Source organism: Epinephelus fuscoguttatus, linkage group LG11 (assembly GCF_011397635.1).
Source record: "Epinephelus fuscoguttatus linkage group LG11, E.fuscoguttatus.final_Chr_v1".
In the NCBI taxonomy this organism is placed as follows: Eukaryota; Metazoa; Chordata; class Actinopteri; order Perciformes; family Serranidae; genus Epinephelus; species Epinephelus fuscoguttatus.
Window position 1 is genome coordinate 10339999 of NC_064762.1, and position 23983 is coordinate 10363981.

At 43.1% G+C, this 23983-nt stretch overlaps 2 protein-coding genes across 3 annotated transcripts in view; both read left to right on the forward strand.

Annotated features, from left to right (window-relative positions):
- LOC125896984 (NLR family CARD domain-containing protein 3-like) overlaps positions 1–23983 on the forward strand; it is a 64781-nt gene that overhangs the window by 20604 nt on the left and 20194 nt on the right. The gene's annotated exons all lie outside the window — the stretch shown is intronic.
- On the forward strand, positions 3865–22104 carry LOC125896985 (NLR family CARD domain-containing protein 3-like). Its single transcript, XM_049589995.1, is given in 10 exon segments — positions 3865–3953; positions 4488–4727; positions 8397–8537; positions 12615–12663; positions 12828–13056; positions 16528–18334; positions 18418–18591; positions 18887–19060; positions 19190–19236; positions 21489–22104. Coding segments are annotated over 10 exon segments (3513 nt in total). The 3' UTR covers positions 22052–22104.

Genomic DNA, 23983 nt, shown 5'->3' on the forward strand with positions numbered 1-23983 from the left:
CTGATTCTAAATATCTGTTTGAAATATTCTGTAGGATTTATCTCTGAGTTAAAGAACAATGACTTTAGAGAGATTCAATGTTGTTGGTGTTTCTCAGGTACAACCAGCAGCAGTTTGTAATCTGAGCTCACATTAGTGGAAAATGCAGGTGGTGTCTGAACTGGTCTGACAGTTTCGGATCAACTCCGAGGGGAGGCTTTTATTTTTTGACTGTTAACTCTCTGAGGTGCATGGATGAAGCCAAAAATGTGAAGTATCATGTGTGTCTCTGTTCAACCTTCATCATAGTTTAAATACTTAAAGATAAATACAAAGATGCAAAATCCCCAAAATGCATTCAGTTCTTTCGGATGTAGCAGGAGCTCAAGGTTTTTACATTAGAACAGATGTTAGGATTATTACCAGGAGGTACTGCATCCTCTTGTTAACCTGCCGTCCCTCAAAGAAGAATACAAAAAAATACAAAGATTTTTTTTTCGTGCCCCACCTCCCCAGCGTTTTTGTTGAGTTGTAAAATTTCCACTTTTGACATGTCACAGTGTTAAAAAAAAGTTGTTTTTTACTAATATAGTGTTTTTCAAGTCATTTGTTGGACTCACCGCATTGTGACTTTTCTAGCTTGGATGTTGTCTCAGAGAAAACCTCCGGTCTAACCTGCTTACTGTTAGCTGAACGATTTCTTTCTTTCTGTGTTTTAGCAAATTTTATGGAGTTTTTTACCATGAGGGTCGCTGTGAGATCTAAAATCCAGTTTAGACCAAAGATTCACAACGAGAAAAGTGTCAGCGGTGTGAACTGGCTGATCTGAGCTCAACTCAAGCCGGCTGATGGTGTCACCTGACACTCAGCTGGTCAAATCACTGGTAGCTGGTTTTAAAGCACGTCACCTGTTTCAGCAGCCAGTCAGCTTGCAGTGAAGTCCGCTGGTCAAGTCAAAATGACCAGAGATGGCGTGTTGGCTTGCTGCAGCAGGTGCGACGTCCATCCTCACGGTGTGCCGGTGTCAGACTGTTGGTCACTGCTGCTGCTGGCTGTATGTGCTTATGCCCTGCCCACACACACACACACATTCTTATTGACTGATGAATTGGCGCTGGTTATTTATATTATTGTGGCGTATTGATTATGAATACAGTCCATCTGATGCTGGTTTTGTTTCATCACTGTAGCCAGTATCTCACTATCACTATCCACATTCAGATTTTAAGAAGCTACAAATTATATTCAGCCACAAAATAAGTCTGAAAAGCTGAAAATCACAATCGAAGTACAGAGAGTTGTTGACTAGAGATGATACACCGTCTCATGGTGGTCACTTCCTGTCAACGTTACAGATCAGAAGTACAGAGAGTTGTTGACTAGAGATGATACGCCGTCTCATGGTGGTCACTTCCTGTCAACGTTACAGATCAGAAGCACAGAGAGTTGTTGACTAGAGATGATAAGCCGTCTCATTGTGGTCACTTCCTGTCAACCACCAGCTTTTTACAGAGCGGATGGTTGACAGTAGTTTGTTTCAACTGGTCTCATTGTGAATCTTTGGTCTGAACTGACTTTAATGTGATTCTCTTGTTACCAGGTACATATGTTATCATTTTATTTTCCTCATCACATGAAACAAGCCAGCTTTTATCATTGTTTTATTTGCTGTTTGTCACAGCCAGTCTGCAGTGTGCCGTCCCCGTGAGTAAACAGTCAGTTGGAGCCACGGAGAGAAGGTCTGTGCCTGATTAATCACACAACTGCCACACAGGCACCTTATCATTGTAAAATAGCCAACTCTTTGTCTTCCACTGAAGCCATGATTTAAATGGATGCAAAGTTATTTACTCTGTACAGTGGCACACCATCTCCACCTTTTCCAGAATTGTCCCTCTGTGGCTCCATTTTGGAGAAGTGTCCACAGTGTCCTCGAAACAGCTTTTTAGTTGATATTTGTTTTAATTTTAAAATCATGTACCTTGGCGATCTAGAAGAGCTTCACTGTGCAAAGTGAGAGAAATACTTGAGGGTGTTTGTCACATGTAAAAAGGCTTTGATAAGAAAATGGCTTAAGAATGATGTACCAACCATAAATGAGTGAGTCGACTTAGTTTATAATATATACATGATGGAAAGAGTTACATTTAAACTAAAAACCCAAATTGATACTTTCGACGAAAATAAGTTAAAATGGCCTACGCATTTGTCGACTTTAAGGCCTGATTTTGTATTGCAGTAGTATGTTATGGGCATGTCTCCCAAACTAAAATAATTTCCTTTTCCTCTAAGTGTAGAATTAATAGGCCTACAGGTCGACTAGAATGTGTATGTATATCGAAGAGCACATTCATACGCGTGTGTATACATGTGCATGGATGTGGGTGTGTGTGTGTCTGTGTGTGTATATATGTATATTTTGGTTTTTTTGAGAGGGATCCTCCGGTAATTTATGTTTTGTTTGTAGTTCATGTCATGTGTGCTTTTGTGTCCTGTTGACACATATGTCTGTTCTTTAAAAGAAAACCTGACAAAAAGTAAATTTATTAGCCTGGTTCCAGACCATAGACCCCGCCCACTCAACTGAGTAGGCTTGCATCTCTGGTCTGGCATACTGCAATGAATTTGCGATTTATCTCGTCCAAACGCTGGACGGACCAATGAACGCCGGGGGTGGGGGCGGGTCTAGCGATTAGCCAATCAGCGCCACACTGATGTCAAGCTGTACGCCGGTGGGTAACTGGTGAGGATAGCAACAATGGCGACCGCTACAGATCCTACAGACCACATTAACAGTGCTATCGAGGTATTTCGCCACTACTCGTGTTAATGGAGGACCAAATTAAGGAAGCTGCTAAACTGGATTTAACGGCGATGCAGCTGGGCGTGCACTACGACGGAGACATTCTAAACGGGCAATGCTCGCTTGTTTTCGGCACCCCCGAGGCATGGATACTAATGACTTCAGATTCTGGGTGAGTCGTTGATCTCTACTGATTAGTTAGGGAAAAAATCAAATTCCCTCCCCCTTGTAAATCGCCCTCAATGGAGGCAATGTCAGACTGAAGGTTCTGGGAGCTTCAGTCTGACACTCAGGCTATAAATTTATAAAAAAGCCAGCTATTTACAGACTGTTATTCCACCTCTTGTCAATAGGGGTCGCTGCAGCACTCTCAGCACCCACCTTCCCACGCCAATGCTCAAAATCCGATGACACAGAAAATAAAAAATTTCAGTACTGAATCTTTGAATCTAAAATTAAGACATTAAACAGCATTAAACTAAGAAATCACCTACTGATTATTACATATAAGTAATTTGTAGGTGTGAAGGATTGCAGCCGAGTCATACAACACTTGGGGATGAAAAGTCATTTTGAGATAATGTTCCAAATATTTATTTGCATATCGAATCGTATTTCAAATCTGAGGATTTAAACTGACATTTTCGGTGCATTGTAACAGAATTCGATTTGATTCTGTGGTCAACATCATGGATGGTGTTCAAATTAACACGTAGCGTCCAGGAAGAGACTCAGAATGACCACAACGAGACACAAACCCTGAAAAAAAAGCATAACAAATACAAAGAGATGAAAAAACACCACAAAGTCTTTGTATCTTGTTCCCCTGTAGGAGAGGTGGTGGGGCCCTTTGCATACCTGTGCCCAGGGGCCCAATGTCTCATAATGCACCGATGGTCAACAGACTGTATTTCTGGGTGAATCTGGAGGCTGGGACACATTTTGGTGTTTATTAGATCCTGTTTCAGCCCCTGAATCTTTGTGTCATGTCACTGAGCTGAAGTGATGTGTCCTGTGCTGTGCAGCTTGTTGTACTGAGTGACGGCATGTTGTTGTGTCTGTGTGAAGGTGTGGACTCTGCTATGAATCTGGGTGAGGACAGAGAGAAGGGAGTCCCTCCCTCTAAAACCACTCTGTGTGGGGAACGTGACAGCCAGACCAAAGCTCAGAGGTGAGACCAGGATCTCTAACTGTCCATGACTCAGATCACTCCACCATCATTGTTCACACTCACAGCTCTGTGTGTGTTCAACAGGTCAGACTCTCCTGTGTCCAGCTGTGGGTCCTTCAACAGTGACTCATCTATGGGTGAACCTATAAACTTCAAAGGTGGACACCCCTCCAATCAAAAGTAATTAATTATCCCAGTTTGTTGTTATCAGTTTTAAAATATTCAAAAGTAGACATCATTTTCAGCAGATTTTCATTTTACCCATGAATTTATCAGTGTTTCTGATTCTATCAGGATCCAACATGAGAGACCAGACCCCCGTGGACCTGAACCTGAACCCAGCTGTGTGTCCTTCAAGAGCGACCGCTCCATGCACAGACCAATTGACCTCAAAAAAGGACACCAGTCAATCAGGATCCAACATGAGACATCAGACCATCCTGGACCTGAACCTGAACCCAGCTGTGTGTCCTTCAAGAGCGACCATTCCATGCACAGACCAATTGACCTCAAAAAAGGACACCAGTCAATCAGGATCCAACATGAGACACCAGACTATCCTGGACCTGGACCTGAACCCAGCTGTGTGTCCTTCAAGAGCGACCGTTCCATGCACAGACCAATTGACCTCAAAAAAGGACACCAGTCAATCAGGATCCAGCATGAGACACCAGACCATCCTGGACCTGAACCCAGCTGTGTGTCCTTCAAGAGTGACCGTTCCATGCACAGACCAATTGACTTCAAAGGAGGACACCATTCTGCTGACAGAAGGTAAGAATTTCTAATGTTTGTGTCTGTAACTATCCATCCCTGCCAAGATGAGGTTTGATGTCTTTGTTATCACTCTGTATTCTTTATAAGGCTGTCAAAGTTAATGCAAATTCCTTTTAGCGCCACAATTTTTTTTGACATGCGATTAATGCACATACGTTCTGTAATTATGACCCTCAGCCCACCCCGTAGTTTAGGAATAGCGATGCAGCACTAATGTTATGGATGGCAAGCAGACACAAATCATTGTGAGCAGACATGGATACAGAAAAGTGTCTTTTGAACGGCAAGTTCAGTTTCATACCTCTGTCAGACGATTCTCTCGACAAGACCAAAGTTATTTGCATTTACTGTGGGTGTGAACTGAGTTACTGCCAGAGTACGTCGAGTCTTAAATATGGGGAATGTGATCAGTGCTCAGAGGTGAGACCAGGATCTCTAACTATTCATGACTCAAATCACTCCACTATCACTGTTCACACTCACAGCTCTGTCATATTTTATGTTGTGTGCACACGTTTTTTTTTATCTTTTACAAACAAGATAAAAATGATCACCTTTTTGGACTTTAGGGGCTCTGCACAGTAATAAAACATTTAAAAGCTGACAACACTTTTTTTAAATTAGAATTTCAGTGTTAATGTGAATTTTTCAGTGTTTGTGATTCTTTCAGGATCCAACATGAGAGACCAGACTGTCCTGGACCTGAACCTGGACCCAGCTGTGTGTCCATCAAGAGTGACTGGTCTATGAAGAGACAAATGCACTTAAAACGTGGACGTCGCTTTGCTGCCCACAGGTAAGAATGTATAATGTTCATGTGCGTCACTATCCATCTGTTCTGAGATGAGGTCTGATTTATTTGTTGTGATCCCCTTATGTTCTTTATGTGTTACTCTTTTTTTTTTTTTCCTATTTGGTCTTAAAAAAGGACGTGTAATAGGCATGCACCATCAGCCTTTGGATTTAAATTTTTTTTCTTTTTTTGTTGTGAAGGACCTCGTTAGACAGCGGCCTCTGGATTTACCGTGATCAGGATGGTGCAGTGTTGTAAGTAACAGATTAACTCCTCTGTGCTACAACGTACATACTAGATAGACTTTTACAGACTGTAACGTTGACACATCTGGGTATTTATTTATACCAGTTTGTTAATACACCAAAATGACAAACTTTCATGGGTGTCTGGTTACTTTATGATGATTTTGAATGTTATCTTCACACAGCAGTATCAGCATTTCGTCCTATGTTAAGTCTATTTGTACCAAAAAGTTAGTAACCAAATCATAAGCTCTTAAGACATGTTATCTTTGGGTTAATGCTCCTTTCATCCTCATTTACAAGCATGTCAGAGTTATCTTTTCTGCTTTGTTGCTCTGGTGGTATTTAACACAGAACGAGCCAACTGTGAAAGGATTACATATATTTATTTTATTGTCTGCTTATCTGACTGTTTCTTTCATTTATAGTTTTCATACATACTTGTATATATTTCAGATATGTTGTTTTGTTAATTGTGTTGTATCATTTACTTGATGTTTTGTACATGTTCACTTTGTCAATTTGAAAAATAAAAATGTTTTTTCGTTTCTTCAGAAAACTGCATGTTAGCCAGTTCAAATATTTCATTTCAAAGCCAATATCAGCCGATGGTGTGCTGATATTATCATGCTTCCCTAAATTGCAATAGTCCAACCTATAAGTAACAAATGCGTGGACTAGTTTTTGTGCATATTTCTGAGGCATGTTGTGGCTAAATAATCAAAATAATATATTCCAAAATAATAATGAAAAAATTGTATCTCAGTTTGTTGTTATCAGTATTAAAACATTCAAAAGTCGACATGATGTTCAGCAGAATTTCAGTGTATCTATACATTTATCAGTGTTTGTGATTCTATCAGGCTCCAGCATCAGAGACCAGACTCTTTTAGATCTGTATCTGAACCTGAACCCAGCTGTGTGTCCATGAAAAGTGACCAGTCTGTGCAAAGATATATTGTTTTCAAAGGTGGACACCAGTCCACTGACAAAAGGTAAGAATGTAAAATGTTTGTCTGCTAAGTACATAAGTGAAATTTGTTTATACATTGCTTTTCTCAGACAAAGGTCACAAAGTGCTTCACAAGGGCAATATACCACAAGAAGGAAAACACAGAAGATAAAGTGACTACCTGAGCCACATAGTAAAAAGTGCAAACTAGTGATACTATTTGCAAAAAGAAAACAAACAAAAAAATAAACTTGGCTATCAAATGACGTCCATTAATCAAATATGACCCCTAAATTCAAAGGTTTGAGTGAGCAGCAGAGGAAAGAGGGCCCAATACTTTGCATAATGAGAGGGACCAACAACTAGAACCTCCATCTTATCAGCACTGACCTGTAAAACATTTTCAGATGTCCAGACCCCGATCACATGAAGGCAGTCAAGGGTCCTAGATAACCTGAAAGGCTCACTAGGTTTGAACAAGAAGTGGAGCTGGATATCATCTGTATATAAATGATGTGCAGTGCAAATCTGTTTATTATTTGTCCCAACTACAGCAAATATAGAGAGAATAACAGAGGCCCAAGAGCCGAGCCCTGCGGGACACCACAGGACAGTGGAGAGGAATCCGATACAAAGTCTCCAATAGAGACAGAGAAACTCCTGTCAGTGAGATGGGATTAAATCAGTCTGATGCTTTACCTGATAGGCCAATGCAATCACGCAACCTGTTAATGAGGATTTGACGATCCATTGTGTCGAACGCAGAACTGAGATCCAGAAGTCCTAACACAGAACAGTCACCACCATCAGAGGATATTAAAATATCATTTGAAACTCTCAGAAGTAAAGTTTCAGTAAAGTGCTGTTTCCTAAACCCTGACTAAAACTTGTCGTGAACATTGTGTCTCTCCAATGCAGTTGTGAGTTGATTGGCAACAATCTTCTCTAACATTTTAGACAACAGTGGTAGTTTAGAAATAGGTCTATAGTTCTTGAGCAGAGCAATATCTAAGATAGTTTTCTTCAATATTGGCTGAATTGCAGCTTGTTTAAAATAGGAACGGCACATCCTGTAGACAAGGAGGAGTTAACAATAGAAAGCACAGTGGGACCAATGATCAGCCAAACTTTTGAAAATAGAGATGATGGAATTATGTCCACAGGGGAAGAAGACAGCCTCATTTTACTGACCAAATCCATCAGGTGATGTAAACTGATGGATTGGAAGGTGTCCAGTCACTGTGAGATGTAGAGAGAATAGCCATTACCATATCAACAAAGTGTTGTAACCAGACCTCGTAATGGATCACAAACTGTTGGGAACTTGTGGTTCAAACTATTAAAATGGCAGAAATTATTAATAATTATTAATAATAAGTATTCATTATGTTAAATAATGTGACTTATTTTCTTTAAATCACCTCATGGGGCACCATTCATGGAAAGGTAAAAATGATAGCCAATCAATTAAATCAGTCTCATAAAACACAGTGAACTGTCAATCTGGAAGTCTGGTTCAAAGATGGACACAAGTCTGATGATCAAAAGTAATAGTTCATCTCAGTTTGTTGTCATCAGTATTAAAACATTCAAAAGTCAACATATTGTTCAGCAGAATTTCAGTATATCTCTACATTTATCAGTGTTTGTGATTCTATCAGGATCCAACATGAGAGACCAGACCCCCCTGAACCTGGACCTGAACCCAGCTGTGTGTCAGTGAAAAGTGACCAGTCTGTGCAAAGATATATTGTTTTCAAAGGTGGACACCAGTCCACTGACAAAAGGTAAAAACGTAAAATGTTTCTGTCTGTTGAGTACATGAGTAAAATTTGTCTATACAGTGCTTTTCTCAGACAAAGGTCACAAAGTGCTTCACAAGGGCAATATACCACAAGAAAGAAAAGATAGAAGATAAAGTGACTACCTGAGCCACATAGTTAAAAGTGCAAACTAGTGATACTATTTGCAAAAATAAAAAACAAACAAAAAAATAAACTTGGCTATCAAATGACGTCCATTTATCAAATATAACCCCTAAATTCAAAGGTTTGAGTGAGCAGCAGAGGAAAGAGGGCCCAATACTTTGCATAATGAGAGGGACCAACAACTAGAACCTCCATCTTATCAGCACCGACCTGTAAAACATTTTCAGAGGTCCAGACCCTGATCACATGAAGGCAGTCAAGGGTCCTAGATAACCTGAAAGGCTCACTAGGTTTGAACAAGAAGTGGAGCTGGATATCATCTGTATATAAATGATGTGCAGTGTTAAATCTGTTTATTATTTGTCCCAACAACAGCAAATATAGAGAGAATAACAGAGGCCCAAGAGCCGAGCCCTGCGGGACACCACAGGACAGTGGAGAGGAATCAGACACAAAGTCTTCAATAGAGACAGAGAAACTCCTGTCAGTGAGATGGGATTAAACCAGTCTGATGCTTTACCTGATAGGCCAATACAATCACGCAACCTGTTAATGAGGATTTGACAATCCACTGTGCTGAACGCAGAACTGAGATCCAGAAGTCCTAACACAGAACAGTCACCACCATCAGAGAATATTAAAATATCATTTGAAACTCTCAGAAGTAAAGTTCCAGTAAAGTGCTGTTTCCTAAACCCTTCATTTTACTGATCAAATCCATCAGGTGATGCAAACTGATGGATTGGAAGGTGTCCAGTCACTGTGAGATGTAGGGAGAATAGCCATTACCATATCAACAAAGTGTTGTAACCAGACCTCGTAATGGATCACAAATTGTTGGGAACTTGTGGTTCAAACTATTAAAATGGCTATCAGAAATGATTATTAATTATTTTTATTAATAATTAATAATTAATGATTATTAATTATTAATAATAAGTATTCCTTATTTTAAATGATGTGACTTATTTTCCTTAAATCACCTCATGGGCCACCATTCATGGAAAGGTAAAAGTGATAGCCAATCAATGAAATCAGTCTCATAAAACACAGTGAACTATCAATCTGGAAGTCTGGTTCAAAGATGGACACAAGTCTGATGATCAAAAGTAATAGTTCATCTCAGTTTGTTGTCATCAGTATTAAAACATTCAAAAGCCAACATATTGTTCAGCAGAATTTTTGTGTATCAATACATTCATCAGTGTTTGTGATCCTATCAGGATCCAACATGAGAGACCAGACCCCCCTGGACCTGGACCCAGCTGTATGTCAATGAAAAGTGACCAGTCTGTGCAAAGATACATTGTTTTCAAAGATGGATACCAGTCCACTGACAAAGGGTAAGAATGTAAAATGTTTCTGACTCTTATGTGAGTAAAGTTTCTTTATACAGTGCTTTTCTCAGACAAAGGTCACAAAGTGCTTTACAAGGGCAATATACAACAAGAAAGAAAACACAGAAGATAAAGTGACTACCTGAGCCATGTAGTTAAAAGTGCAAAACTAGTGATACTATTTGCAAAATACAAAAAAAAAATCACAATACACCGAAAGAATACATAAAATATGAATAAAATACAGATCTGGTGAAACCACATAGTCAGCAGATTGTGAGGGAACAGGCAAAGTGTTCCAAAATTTAGATACTATTGCCACAAAAGCTCGATCACCACGTGTCTTAAGGCGAGTGTGAGGGACAGACAACAAAGTTAGTGTATTTGATCCATAAAATTGAGCTTAAGAATATGGGTGAAGCAGTTCAGCCACATCAGAGGGAGCCTGTCAGTTTAATGCTCTGTGAGTGAGAACGAGAATATTGAACTGGATCCTAAACTCAACAGTAAGCCAGTGACGGGTTTTTAGTGTAGGGGCGATATGAGAGTGTCTATTTGATATAGTTAGTAGACCTGCAGCAGCATTCTGGACTGATTGCAGTCGAGCAAGAGCAGACATATTGAGTGAGGAGAAAAGTGCATCACAGTTGTGTATGTGAGATGAGATAAAGGGGTGTATAATAATTTCCAGTTCAGCAGCGGAAACAACAGATCCCAGTTTACTCATATTTCTTAAATGAAACAAAGAAAGATTGATCAGGTGCTTCACATGGGAATCAAATGACGTCCATTAATCAAATATAACCCCTAAATTCAAAGGTTTGAGTGAGCAGCAGAGGAAAGAGGGCCCAATACTTTGCATAATGAGAGGGACCAACAACCAGAACGTCTGTCTTATCAGCACTGGCCTGTAAAACATTTTCAGCGGTCCAGACCCTGATCACATGAAGGCAGTCAAGGATCCTAGATAACATGAAAGGCTCACAAATATGACAGCAAATATAGAGAGAATAACAGAGGCCCATGAACCGAGCCCTGCGGCACACCACAGGACAGTGGAGAGGAATCCAATACAAAGTCTCCAACAGAGACAGAGAAACTCCTGTCAGTGAGATGGGATTCAACCAGTCTGATGCTTTGCCTGATAGGCCAATGCAATCACGCAACCGCTTAATGAGGATTTGACGATCCACTCTGTCAAACGCAGAACTGAGATCCAGTAGTCCTAACACAGGACTGTCACCACCATCAGAGGACATTAAAATATCATTTGATGGTATTCAATTATTTATTGTTGTGGTACCTTTGTAGTAATGTTGTTGAGCAGTTAGCTTTGCTAAAGTTTGCTAATGCAATGTTGTTTGCTAATGTATTGTTGTTTGCTAATGCTTCACACAGACAGAGACTTGCATGAAATCTAAAATCCCTTTGTACTAATCCGGCACCTTTAATATAACACAGATCACACACATACATTTTGCACCCAGCTACACATGCAGAGAGGGAACTTAGGCTTCCATTCTCACATGTCTTTGTTCTGACCGACCACATGTGCTGAGCCAGAACCTCTGCCACTGTGATTTGGCCATCTTCTTTTGTAGTTTTTAGACAATGTCTTAGGCCACGCAAGCAGCCATTTTGTTCTGCAGACCTCTGCAGGTCTGTTTAATATTGCACAAGAGTGAATGAATAGCCATCCCCTGCTATGTCACAGACTCCAAAACCATTCTATTTTTGAATGGTAATTTTGGTAATAGTTGTTTTTTTATTATTCAGAATTCCAGATTCTTTATATATGCTTTATGAGACTAATGTTAATAACTGGCTAGGATCTACAATGCAGTGATGCCAATTACAATAATTACATCACATTCCAAAACAAAACAAGAAACAACAACTGCAATAATGCACAGTCCAGTATAATAATGCAGACTCCAGTACACTTCAGGGTGGAGGCACAGTGTGGAGTCTGTTACATAATTTAGGCCTGTACTGTGCTGTGTATACAGCCATACAGAAACAGGTAGCATTAACCTTTATAGACAAGCCTTATAGCTGTGGGAACAAATGTCCTTCTGAAATGCTCAGTAGAGCATTTTGGCATTAAACGCCGACCACTGACAGTACTCCGCAGGCTGCTGAATATCCCGTGTAGAGGGTGACTATTGTGATCTAGTATGGCCTTCAGCCTCCTCATAGTTCTAACTTCCATAACACTGTCAAGGGAATCATATGGACATCCCACTATGGATCCAGCCTTTTTAATAAACTCACTGATTCTGTTTTTATCATCGGCTGAAATGCTGTTGCCCCAGCATACAACAGTATAGAGTAGCACACTGGCTACAATGCTTTGATAAAAAATATTCAATAAGCTCCTCCCCACATCGAAAGATCTCAGTTTCCTGAGGAAGAACAATCTCATCTGTTGTGTTTCCCTTTTTGGGAATGGTGCCCCACAAGTTGATTTAATGTTAATAAAATCCCATTATTTAACATAATTATTAATGTTTTTAATAATCATTAATTACTTCTGCCATTTTAAAGCTTTGAACCGAAAGTTCCCAATAATCATAATGGAACAACTTCTGTATGTTTGTTTGCTTCACAGATGTAATCCACTTCCCAGTAATCAGTCTGCCCAGCAGTATCAAACAAACCTGGACTCCATATTTATGGTTTGTAAATTTAAAAGCACAGCTACTACTGCTAATTACAGCAGCCACAAAACTAAATACTGAACTATCATCCTGATCCAGTCTCCATGCTGCAGGCTCTCTGTCTCACAGACAATCTGATATCAACTTCTACCAGTTAATGTTTACATTTTATTTTGTTCCAGCTGCTGGAGGAGCACATTATGAATTTTGTGAAGAATGAGCTGAAGAAGATCCAGAAATTTCTGAGTTCAGATTACCCAGAATGCTTAGAGAATCAGAGTGAGGATGAGGAGGCATTGGACGGTGTGTATGCAGAGCAGAGGAGGAGCAGCAGAGAGGCGTTTCTGAAGATCACACTGAACTCCCTGAGGAGGATGAAGCAGGAGGAGCTGGCCGACTGTCTGCAGAACAGTAAGTGGATTTTAACAGTTTTCACATGATGGAAAGAGAAAATTAGGAAACGCAATCGAGTTTTACATTTACGATCCATCCATCCATCCATTTTCATCCTCTTATCTGAGGCCGGGTCGCAAGGGCAGCAGGCCAAGCAAAGTACCCCAAACATCCCTTTCCCCAGCAACATTTTCCAGCTCCTCTTTGAGGACCTCAAGGTGGTCCCAGGCCACATGAGATATGTAATCCCCCTAGTGTGTTCTAGGTCTGCCCCAGGGCTTCCTACCAGTGGGACGTGCCCGAAATACCTCCAGTGGGAGGTGCCCGAGAGGCATCCTGATCAGATGCTCAAACCACCTCAACTGACCCCTTTTGAAGAGAAGGGGCAGCGGCTCTACTCCAAGCTCCCTCCGGATGTCCGAGCTTCTCACCCTATCTCTAAGGCTGAGCCCAGCCAACCTCTGAAGGAAACTCATTTCGGCCACTTGTATCCGCAATCACATTCTTTCGGTCACTACCCAGAGCTCATGACCATAGGTGAGGCTTGGGACATAGATGGACCACTTTGCCTTCGGGCTCAGGTCTCTCTTCACCATGACAGACCAGTGCAGCGCCTGCATCACTGCAGAAGCTGCACCAAACCGCCGATCCATCTCATGCTCCATCTAGCCTCGCTTGTGAACAAGACCCCGAAATACTTGACCTCCCTCACTTGAGGCAGTATTTCTCCCCCAAACTGGAGAAGGCAACCCACCATTTTCCAGTAGAGAACCTGCAAATCACCCCAGTGCATCCTGGAGGTCACAGTGTGATGACGCCAACAGAACCACATCACCTGCAAAAAGCAGAAATGCAATTTTGAGGTCCCAAACTGGACCCCTTCCTCCCCTTGGCTGCAACTCGAGATCCTGTTCATGAAAATCACAAACAAGAACGATGACAAAGGACAACCCTGGTGGAGGCCAACACTCACTGAGAACGCGTTTGACTTCACGCCGAGTATGCAGACACAGCTCTCACTTTGGTCATACAGGGGCCGAATGGCTCGTAGCAGCAGGCCCGGTACCCCATATTCCCGCAATACCCCCTACAAGACCCCTTGAGGGACGCGGTCGTAAGCCTTCTCCAAGTCCACAAAGCAAATGTAAACTGGATGGGCAAACTCCCACAACCTCTCCAGCAGCCTCGCAAGGGTAAGGAGCTGATCCACTGTTCCACTGCTCCTTCTGAATCCAAGGTTTGACAGTCAGTTGGAGCCTCCTTTCCAGCACCCTGGAGTAAACTTTACCTGGAAGGCTGAGCAGTATAATAACCCGATAGTTGGGGCACACCCTACGGTCCCCTTTTTTGAAAATGGGAACCACCAGCCCGGTCTTCCACTCTGCAGGCATCGTACCCGACCTCCGCACGACACTGAAGAGGCGTGTCAGCCAAGACAGCCCACCCAGCCTTCAGCATCTCAGAGCGAATCTCATCCACACCCAGCACTTTGCCGCTGGGCAGCTTTTTGACTACCTCAGCAACCTCTGCCAGGGAATGGGCGAGAGTTCCTTTGGGTCTTCAGGCTCTGCCTCCTCCACGGTTGATGTGACGGCCGGGTTCAGGTGGTCCTCAAAGTGCTCCTTCCACCACTCAAAAATGTCCCCATATCAGGTCAGCAGTTCTCCTTCTCTGCTGAGCACAGCCTGAGACAAGCCCTGCTTTCCCTTCCTGAGATGTCCAACGGTCTGCCAGAACTTCCTTGAGGCCAACCAAAAGTCCTTTTCCATAGCCTCCCTGAACTCCTCCCACACCTGGGTTTTTGCTTCAGCAACCACCACAGCTACAGCCCTTTTGGCCAGCTGGTACCTGTCTGCTGCTTCCAGAGACTACTGGGCCAGCCAGACCCGAAAGGCCTCCTTTTTCAGCCCAACAGCCTTCCTCACCGCTGGTGTCCACCAACGGGTTCTCAGGTTGCCGCCACAACAGGCACAGACAACCTTCAGACCACAGCTCCCAGCAGCCAGCTCCACAACGGAGGCTTTGAACATGGACCACACAGATTCCACATCCCCAACATCCCCCAGGATGCAGGTGGGAGTTGAAGACCCCATGGGCAGGAGCCATAGCTAGACGTTCCCAGTTAACCCTCACAACATGTTTGGGTTTACCAGGTCTGTCCAGCAACTTCCCCTGCCATCTGATCCAACTCACTACCAGGTGGTGATCAGTTGACAGCTCTGCTTCTCTGTTCACCCGAGTGTCTAAGACACACGCACAGCCGCATCGTCGATGAACCTCCCTGTGCTCGAACATGGTATTTCCTGTGGCCAGTCCTTGGCTCACACAGAAGTCCAATAACAAAACACCATTCAGGTTCAGGTAAGGCAGGCCATTCCTCCCAATCAACCCCCTCCAGGTTTCTCCGTCGTTGCCCAATTGAGCATTGAAGTCCCCCAGAGGAACTATGTAGTTCCCAGCGGGCACCTCTTCCAAGACACTGCCAAGAGACTCCAAAAAGGCCGGGTACTCAGTGCTGCTGTTCGGTGCATATGCACAAACAACAGTCAGAGACCTTCTCTTTGTGACTCGCAGTCGCATCAAGACGACCCTCTTGTTCACTGGGGAGAACCCCAAAAAGGCTGCACTCAGCCGGGGGCTTGTGAGTGTTCACACAGCCGCCCAGCGCCTCTCACCCTGGGCAACTCTGGAAAAAGCGAGAGTCCACCCCCTCTCCAGGAGTTTGGTTCCACAACCTAACTCCTGTTTTAGTTTTATAATGTTAACTCTATGCAAAGGAATTGCTAGCTAGCTAACATAACAAAATGCTGTCTTGAGTTATTAACATCGGCTAATTCATCCAGACTACAGGGCTGATTTGGCTGGTAAATTAGCTTACTTGCCGTTAACAAATCACTGTATCACCTTATGTTACGAAGCAACTGACAACAACTTGCTTGCCCGCTAACTTGAGTGCTAGCAAAATACCATCCAAGTCGATAAAATAGCTAGCTTGCCAAATTACCAGTAAATTCACCAGCTAATGTGATTTATGACAAATGGTATTAATTGATTTAACGGTACAAAATGTTCTCTACTAGCCAAGAACAGTGCAGGAGCAGCCAACAAGCTAACTATAACCTTAGCTGAGGTTAGTTAGCTGCCTTTAGCTATGAGCATACATTAAGCTACTTAGTATCACGGAGCTAATAATCCAAATGAAATAAACTGACATTAGAGATAGTAACATTATGCTAAATATGATTGTCATAAAAGGTTAAGGAGCTCTGACTGAAAAGGCTCTATCACCTTTGTGAATTAATCTGGACTGTGGAACAACAAGGAGCAAACCATCGAGGAGCTTAGAGTGCAAGGGACATGGAGAGTAAAGGGACATTAGGCAATAACAGATCAGATGCATAACTTGGAACAGGGCCTCTCAGAGCTTTGTAAGCAATTTGTAAGACTGATTGTAGCATACACTGATTAATTACGTCTTTGTTGATTCAGGGACTGTTGCAGCAGTATGCCGACGTAAACTGAAGTCTAACCTGCAGAAAAAGTTCCAGTGTGTGTTTGAGGGGATTGCTAAAGCAGGAAACCCAACCCTTCTGAATCAGATCTACACAGAGCTCTACATTACAGAGGGAGGGACTGCAGAGGTCAATGATGAACATGAGGTCAGACAGATTGAAACAGCCTCCAGGAAATCGGACAGAGCAGAAACAACCATCAGACAAGAAGACATCTTTAAAGTCTCACCTGGAAGAGACAAACCAATCAGAACAGTGATGACAAAGGGAGTGGCTGGCATTGGGAAAACAGTCTTAACACAGAAGTTCACTCTGGACTGGGCTGAAGACAAAGCCAACCAGGACATACAGTTCACATTTCCATTCACTTTCAGAGAGCTGAATGTGCTGAAAGAGAAAAAGTACAGTTTGGTGGAACTTGTTCATCACTTCTTTACTGAAACCAAAGAAGCAGGAATCTGCCGGTTTGAAGAGTTCCAGGTTGTGTTCATCTTTGACGGTCTGGATGAGTGTCGACTTCCTCTGGACTTCCACAACAATGAGATCCTGACCGATGTTACAGAGTCCACTTCAATGGATGTGCTGCTGACAAACCTCATCAGGGGGAAACTGCTTCCCTCTGCTCGCCTCTGGATAACCACACGACCTGCAGCAGCCAATCAGATCCCTCCTGAGTGTGTTGACATGGTGACAGAGGTCAGAGGGTTCACTGATCCACAGAAGGAGGAGTACTTCAGGAAGAGATTCAGAGATGAGGAGCAGGCCAACAGAATCATCTCCCACATCAAAACATCACGAAGCCTCCACATCATGTGCCACATCCCAGTCTTCTGCTGGATCACTGCTACAGTTCTGGAGGACGTGATAGGGACCATAAAGGGAAGAGAGCTTCCCAAGACCCTGACTGAGATGTACATCCACTTCCTGGTGGTTCAGACCAAAGTGCAGTACATCAAGTATGATGGAGGAGCTGAGACAGATCCACACTGGAGTCCTGAGAACAGGAAGATGATTAAATCTCTGGGAAAACTGGCTTTTAAGCAGCTGCAAAAAGGCAACCTGATCTTCTATGAATCAGACCTGACAGAGTGTGGCATCAATATCAGAGCAGCCTCAGTGTACTCAGGAGTGTTCACACAGATCTTTAAGGAGGAGAGAGGACTGTACCAGGACAAGGTGTTCTGCTTCGTCCATCTGAGTGTTCAGGAGTTTCTGGCTGCTCTTCACGTCCATCGAAAGTTCATCAACTCTGGAGTCAACCTGATGGCAGAGGAACAAACAGGCACTTCCCGGCTCCCCAAAGTCTTCAGAGACAAACCTACACTAACACAGCTCTACCAGATTGCTGTGGACAAGGCCTTACAGAGTCCAAATGGACACCTGGACTTGTTCCTCCGCTTCCTCCTGGGTCTATCACTGCAGACCAATCAGAAACATCTACAAGGTCTACTGACACAGACAGATAGTAGTTCCCAGACAGACCCCAAAACAGTAAAGTACATCAAGAAAAAGATCAGTGAAAATCTGTCTGCAGAGGGAAGCATCAATCTGTTCCACTGTCTGAATGAACTGAATGATCGTTCTCTGGTGAAGGAGATCCAACAGTACCTGAGTTCAGGACGTCTCTCAACAGATAAATTGTCTCCATCTCAGTGGTCAGCTCTGGTCTTCATCTTACTGTCATCAGTAGAGGATCTGGACATGTTTGACCTGAAGAAATACTCTGCTTCAAATGAGGCTCTTCTGAGGCTGCTGCCAGTGGTCAAAGCCTCCAACAAAGCTCTGTAAGTGGATTTATGAACAATACAAATGTGTCTAATTTTGTACATGACAAAAAAAATTGTGTTCATTGCTAATTCTTCCTCAGGCTAACAAACTGTAACCTGTCAGAGAGAAGCTGTGAAGCTCTGTCCTCAGTTCTAAGCTCCCAGTCCTCTAGTCTGAGAGACCTGGACCTGAGTAACAATGACCTGCAGGATTCAGGAGTGAAGCTGCTCTCCATTGGACTACAGAGTCCACACTGCGAACTGGAAACTCTCAGGTCAGAGTTTGTTGCCAGTTGATAATTTAAATATTGTTTTACACTCAGGTTAACGTTGAAGAAGAGACTTGACATCTGCAAGATTATTTTTCTTTTATTACTTTCTGACACATGGTTCAAAAAACGGAATAGGAAAGCAGCACACTTGTAACTCTGAATCATCTTTCTTAGTTGAAATAAATGCATCAGAGTTTTGAGTGTGTGGCTTTCCTGTTCTAGTTTTGTATCTTTGTCTGTGGGTTGGTACCTCACAACAATAGCTGTGTTCTCTCTCTCAACAATTTACTTTTTCCAGACTGTCAGGATGTCTGGTCACAGTGGAAGGCTGTGTTGCTCTGGTCTCAGCTCTGAGCTCCAACCCCTCCCATCTGAGAGAGCTGGACCTGAGCTACAATCATCCAGGAGACACAGGAATCAAGCTGCTCTCTGCTGGATTAAAGAATCCAAACTGGAGACTGGACAGTCTCAGGTATGACAAGACAATAGGAGTGTGACACACTGTTTGTCTGTTACACTGGAAAACTATAAAACATCATAAAATATGTCTCTTTCAATAATCCAAGAGAATACACTGGTCTTACTGTATTTCCTCTTCCAGGATGGACCATGGTGGAGAACAGAGACTGACACCTGGTTTGAGAAAGTGTAAGTATGGATTTAGTTTTATTCATGAGAAGAGATCAACACGCATTTAAAAGTCCACAATTGTGGAATTGTTCTTCATTGAACCCTGAAAGAAAATAGATGGTTCAACAAATGTGCCGTTCTTAATGTTTACAACAACCTTATCTAAAGACCAGTGGTTCAGTCCTCGGCTCTTCCAGTCTGTATGTCAATATATCCTTGGGCAAGTTACTGAGCCCCAAATTGCTCCCAGTGGTTGTGTGTGTGTGAATATGATGAGCACATGGTTCCTTGTATGGTGGCCTCAACCACCGGTGTGAATAGGTGAATGTGAGATGTAAAGTAAAAGCGCTTTGAGTGGTTGGAAGGATTAGAAAGGGGTTAAACAAATATGAGTCCATTTACCATTCGCCATTTAGAATACAATCTTTATGTACACTCAGAGAAATAAAGCTGCTAATCAGAACCATATAAAATCGCCATGTTAACGTGGTGGAGGGGTTTGTGTATCACCATGATCCTGTGGCCTGTGTTGTCTGAAGCTCCTGGTAGGGTCTCCTATGGTCCAAGGAGAGGGATCAGACTAAGAGTGATTTAAGAAACCCTGATGGCACAATGAAGTTTGAGTTCTTTGCCCGGTACAGGGAAATCAGGGCCCCCCTCTAGAACCAGGCCTCGGGGGGTGGGTTGAGCAGCCGGTGTCTGGTAGCCAGACCTTGATCATGGGGCCTGGTCGAGCTAAGCCTGAAGAAATTACATGGAGCTGCCACCCTATAGGTCCACCACACACAGGGATAGGGACAGGGATTATAATAATCCACCAGTGGACACCAGCAGTGAAGGAGGCCTTTCAGATTTGGTTGGCCAAGAGGTCTCCTGAAGCAACTAACAGGTATCCGTCAGCCATAAGGTCTGCAGTTTCGGCGTTTGTCAAAACTAAAACCTGGGTGTAGAGGGAGTTCAGGGAGGCTTTGGAGAAGGTACATTCAGGAGAAGCAATGCAGATTCCATTGCTGCCGTGGCACAGTGGACCAGCTCTTTACCCTTGCAGGGCTGCTGGAGGGGTCGTGGAAGTTTGCCCATCCAGTATACATGTGTCTGGGAACTTAAAGACAGCTTACTTTGTGTACCATGTACCCATATTTACGACCTTGAGCACAGTCCCAGGGTCATTGCTACAAGCAATTGTGAGAGTTGTGTCTGCATACTTGGTGCAAAGTCAAACACACTCAGTAGGTGTTGGTCTCTGCCAGGGTTGTCTGTCGTGGTGAAGAGGGATTTGAGCTGGAAGGCAATGTTTCTGATCTACCAGTCCATCTTCGTCCTAACCCTCACCTACAGTCATGAGCTTGTCTGTTTTTTCATTCATTCATTCATCTTCTAACCGCTTCATCCTCTTGAGGGTCGCGGGGGGGCTGGAGCCTATCCCAGCTGACATTGGGCGAGAGGCAGGGTACACCCTGGACAGGTCGCCAGACTATCGCAGGGCTGACACATAGAGACAAACAACCATTCACGCTCACATTCACACCTACGGACAATTTAGAGTTATCAATTAACCTAGTCCCCAATCTGCATGTCTTTGGACTGTGGGAGGAAGCCGGAGTGCCCTGAGAGAACCCATGCTGACACGGGGAGAACATGCAAACTCCGCACAGAAGGGCTCCCATGCCCGGGATCGAACTGGCAACTCTCTTGCTGTGAGGCAAGAGTGCTAACCACCACACCACCGTGCCGCCCTATCTGTTTTTTTCAAAGATTATTTTTGTGGGCTTTTGCCTTTAATGGATAGGACAGTGTGTGAAATGGGGAGACAGAGAGAGAGCTGGGACTAACATGCAGCAAAGGGTCGCAGGCCGGACTCAAACCCGCGACTGCTGCAGCACGGCAGTGCCTCTGTAAATGGGGTGCCGGCACTATCCACTACACTACTGACGCCCCTAGTCATGAGCTTGTTGACTAGAGATGATACACCGTCTCATGGTGGTCACTTCCTGTCAACGTTACAGATCAGAAGTACAGAGAGTTGTTGACTAGAGATGACACACCGTCTCATCGAGGTCACTTCCTGTGAACCGACAGCTTCATACAACGTTACAGAAAGAAGCGTTGACAGTAGTTTGTTTCAATTCATCTTGTCACAAGTCTTTGGTCTGGACTGGGCTTTAGAGTGTAATCTTCGATACTAATCTAAAACTTCATTGAGATTATTAACATATAAATAAACATTAAAGCTGATAACCTGATGCTGTGTTGTGTCTCCTCTCCATCAGATTTCTGTGAACTCACACTGGACACAGACACAGTTGACAGAAACCTCAAACTGTCCGACAACAACAGGAAGGTGACGCTGGTGAAAGCGGGGCAGCGGTATCCTGATCATCCAGACAGATTTAAACAAACTCAGCTGCTGTGCAGAAATGCTCTGACTGGTCGCTGTTACTGGGAGGTGGAGTGGAAAGGGAAAGTTTATGTTGCAGTAACTTACAGAGAAACTGGAGGGAGTGCAGACAGTCGTGAAAGCTCAGTTAGAGGAAATAGTCAGTCCTGGAGTCTGAAATGCGCCAAGGATTGTTACTCTGTTTGGCACCATAAGAGAAATTCATTTATGCCTTCCCCCTCTTTTTTTTGCTCCTCCTCCTCCTCCTCTGGTAGAGTAGCAGTGTATGTGGACTGTCCTGCCGGCACTCTGTCCTTCTACAGAGTCTCCTCTGGCTCACGGATCCACCTCCACACCTTCAACACTACCTTCACTGAACCTCTTTATACTGGGTTCAGGTTTGGATTTAAGTCTGAGGCGTTGCTTGGTTCCTCAGTGACTCTATGTTCACTGTAGGAAGAAGAATCTGTCATGGAAACAGACGCTACTGACTGAGGACAGCTGCTGAAATCACTGTCCATAGTGTGCATTGTCACACACAAACAACTTAGACTGATAACATTGGTATATCTACAGAATCGCTTTAAGATTAATTTTTGATGTAAATGAAAATGTTTCTTTGTCAAACTGGTTGGATAACATGGTTTTATCATCACAACTCAGCTGTTGTGATCTCAGTGTTGCAAGCAGTGACACACACTTTGTTTGTGTTCAAAGGTGACGTGAATTTTTAGCCTTACTCAAGTGAATATGGCCGCTGGAGTGTTTTTAGCCAAAGCTAATATTATAATAAAACATAGGGTATTCCGTTCGCCTCTCTGCCAGCTCAGCTAAATTTGTACTAAACTTATGCTCTTGAGTCCATTTTTCAAGTGTTGTTGGTGGTGGTGTTGGTGATGTGTGGCTGCGAGTCACTAATCAGGATGAGGACATCAACTCACCCATCTGTAAACTCTCATTCTGCCAACTTCTAGCCCGCTTTTTGGTTTTCAGACATAAACATCAGTAAACACTGAAAAAAGAAGGAGGAGAATGGACACCAGCTGAGCTAGCATCCTGTGAGCCATTGTACAGACATTGGAAAAAAACTTATGACTTCTGTGCTGCATCAGTTTTCAACAGGAACTGTAATTTCCTTTGATTCATTCAAACTTGGCTAAATCCTGGCTAGCACTATTGAACCAGGTGACTCTTTTTCTACAAGGCCATCTGACGGAGCAGAAGACTATGGGAGAGGAGGAGAGGAGACGTGTGCTTTACAGTGAGTAATGACAGGTGTGACGGTGGGAATGTGAGCTGCTGTCCTGTTCCTGCTGTGGGTCACTGCTGTACACTGTTGAGAGGTGGCTGCAGAGTGGCACTGCCCGTGTTCAGGAGGAACGACTATGTGGCTGTCTTGCAGAGGACGAGATGTAACGTTACATTAACAGAGAGTTGACCACACAGATGATAAAATGGTGGCACAACACCCAACAGCAACATCTGCAGCATCCGCCGTCAGATCTGCTCCCAAAAAATGGGCTTTTCTGACTTATTTGGTGACAGTTTGGTGACAGTGAAAGGAGCGACAGTGATGATATCACCGCTTTCTGAAAAGCTCAGAGGATTGTAACCAGAAGCGCTCAGAGCGGCCGCACAAAAAAATCAAAACTCTTTGAAAAAAGACGCGGGGTGTGGCGCTGTGTTTCAAGGCGACCACATGTAGTCACATATGCTCTCTGCTCATTGGGAACAATTGAAAAAAAGACGTCAGCACTCACGAGTCTCCTTTGTTAGGCTAGCTACGGATTACAAATACAAAAATAAAAAATAGAGACTTTAAAAAAGGGTGGACAGATTTGTAAGTAGCTCATTGCAGAGTAGCCACCTTGTAGTAAAATATATTAATGAATGTTTATTTAGACATAATGGTAACGCTGATAGCCTAATTCAGACACAGTGGTCTGTTTCATGTTCATTATAAAGCTGAAATATGTTTTGTGGCTCCAAGCTGATTTTAAAATTTGGGGTCAGAAATAAATCTTTTGATAATAAAGGTTGCCGGCTGCTGACCTGGTGTCTCACTGTTTGTTTAAAACTCTTTGTAATAACTTATTCACATGTTTCACGTCACTGTCACCAACATTTATCCCACCATTTAAAGTCTGGTGTATTTTCTTCATCATGTATTCATTATTAATGTCTCATTTATTCAGTTATAAGTCCGCATTTAGCTGCAAATAAATGTCCTCATTTATCTGTAAGAAGTCGTCTGTGTGTGTTCGTCAGAGCAGAAGGTCTCTGTGTCGATAAGAATTCCAGTTCCTGTTTATGAAACTGATTCATTTGGTTTATTTCTTTTCCCTCAGGTGAAGGTGACGCCCCAAACCTGATGAGTGCAAAACTCTA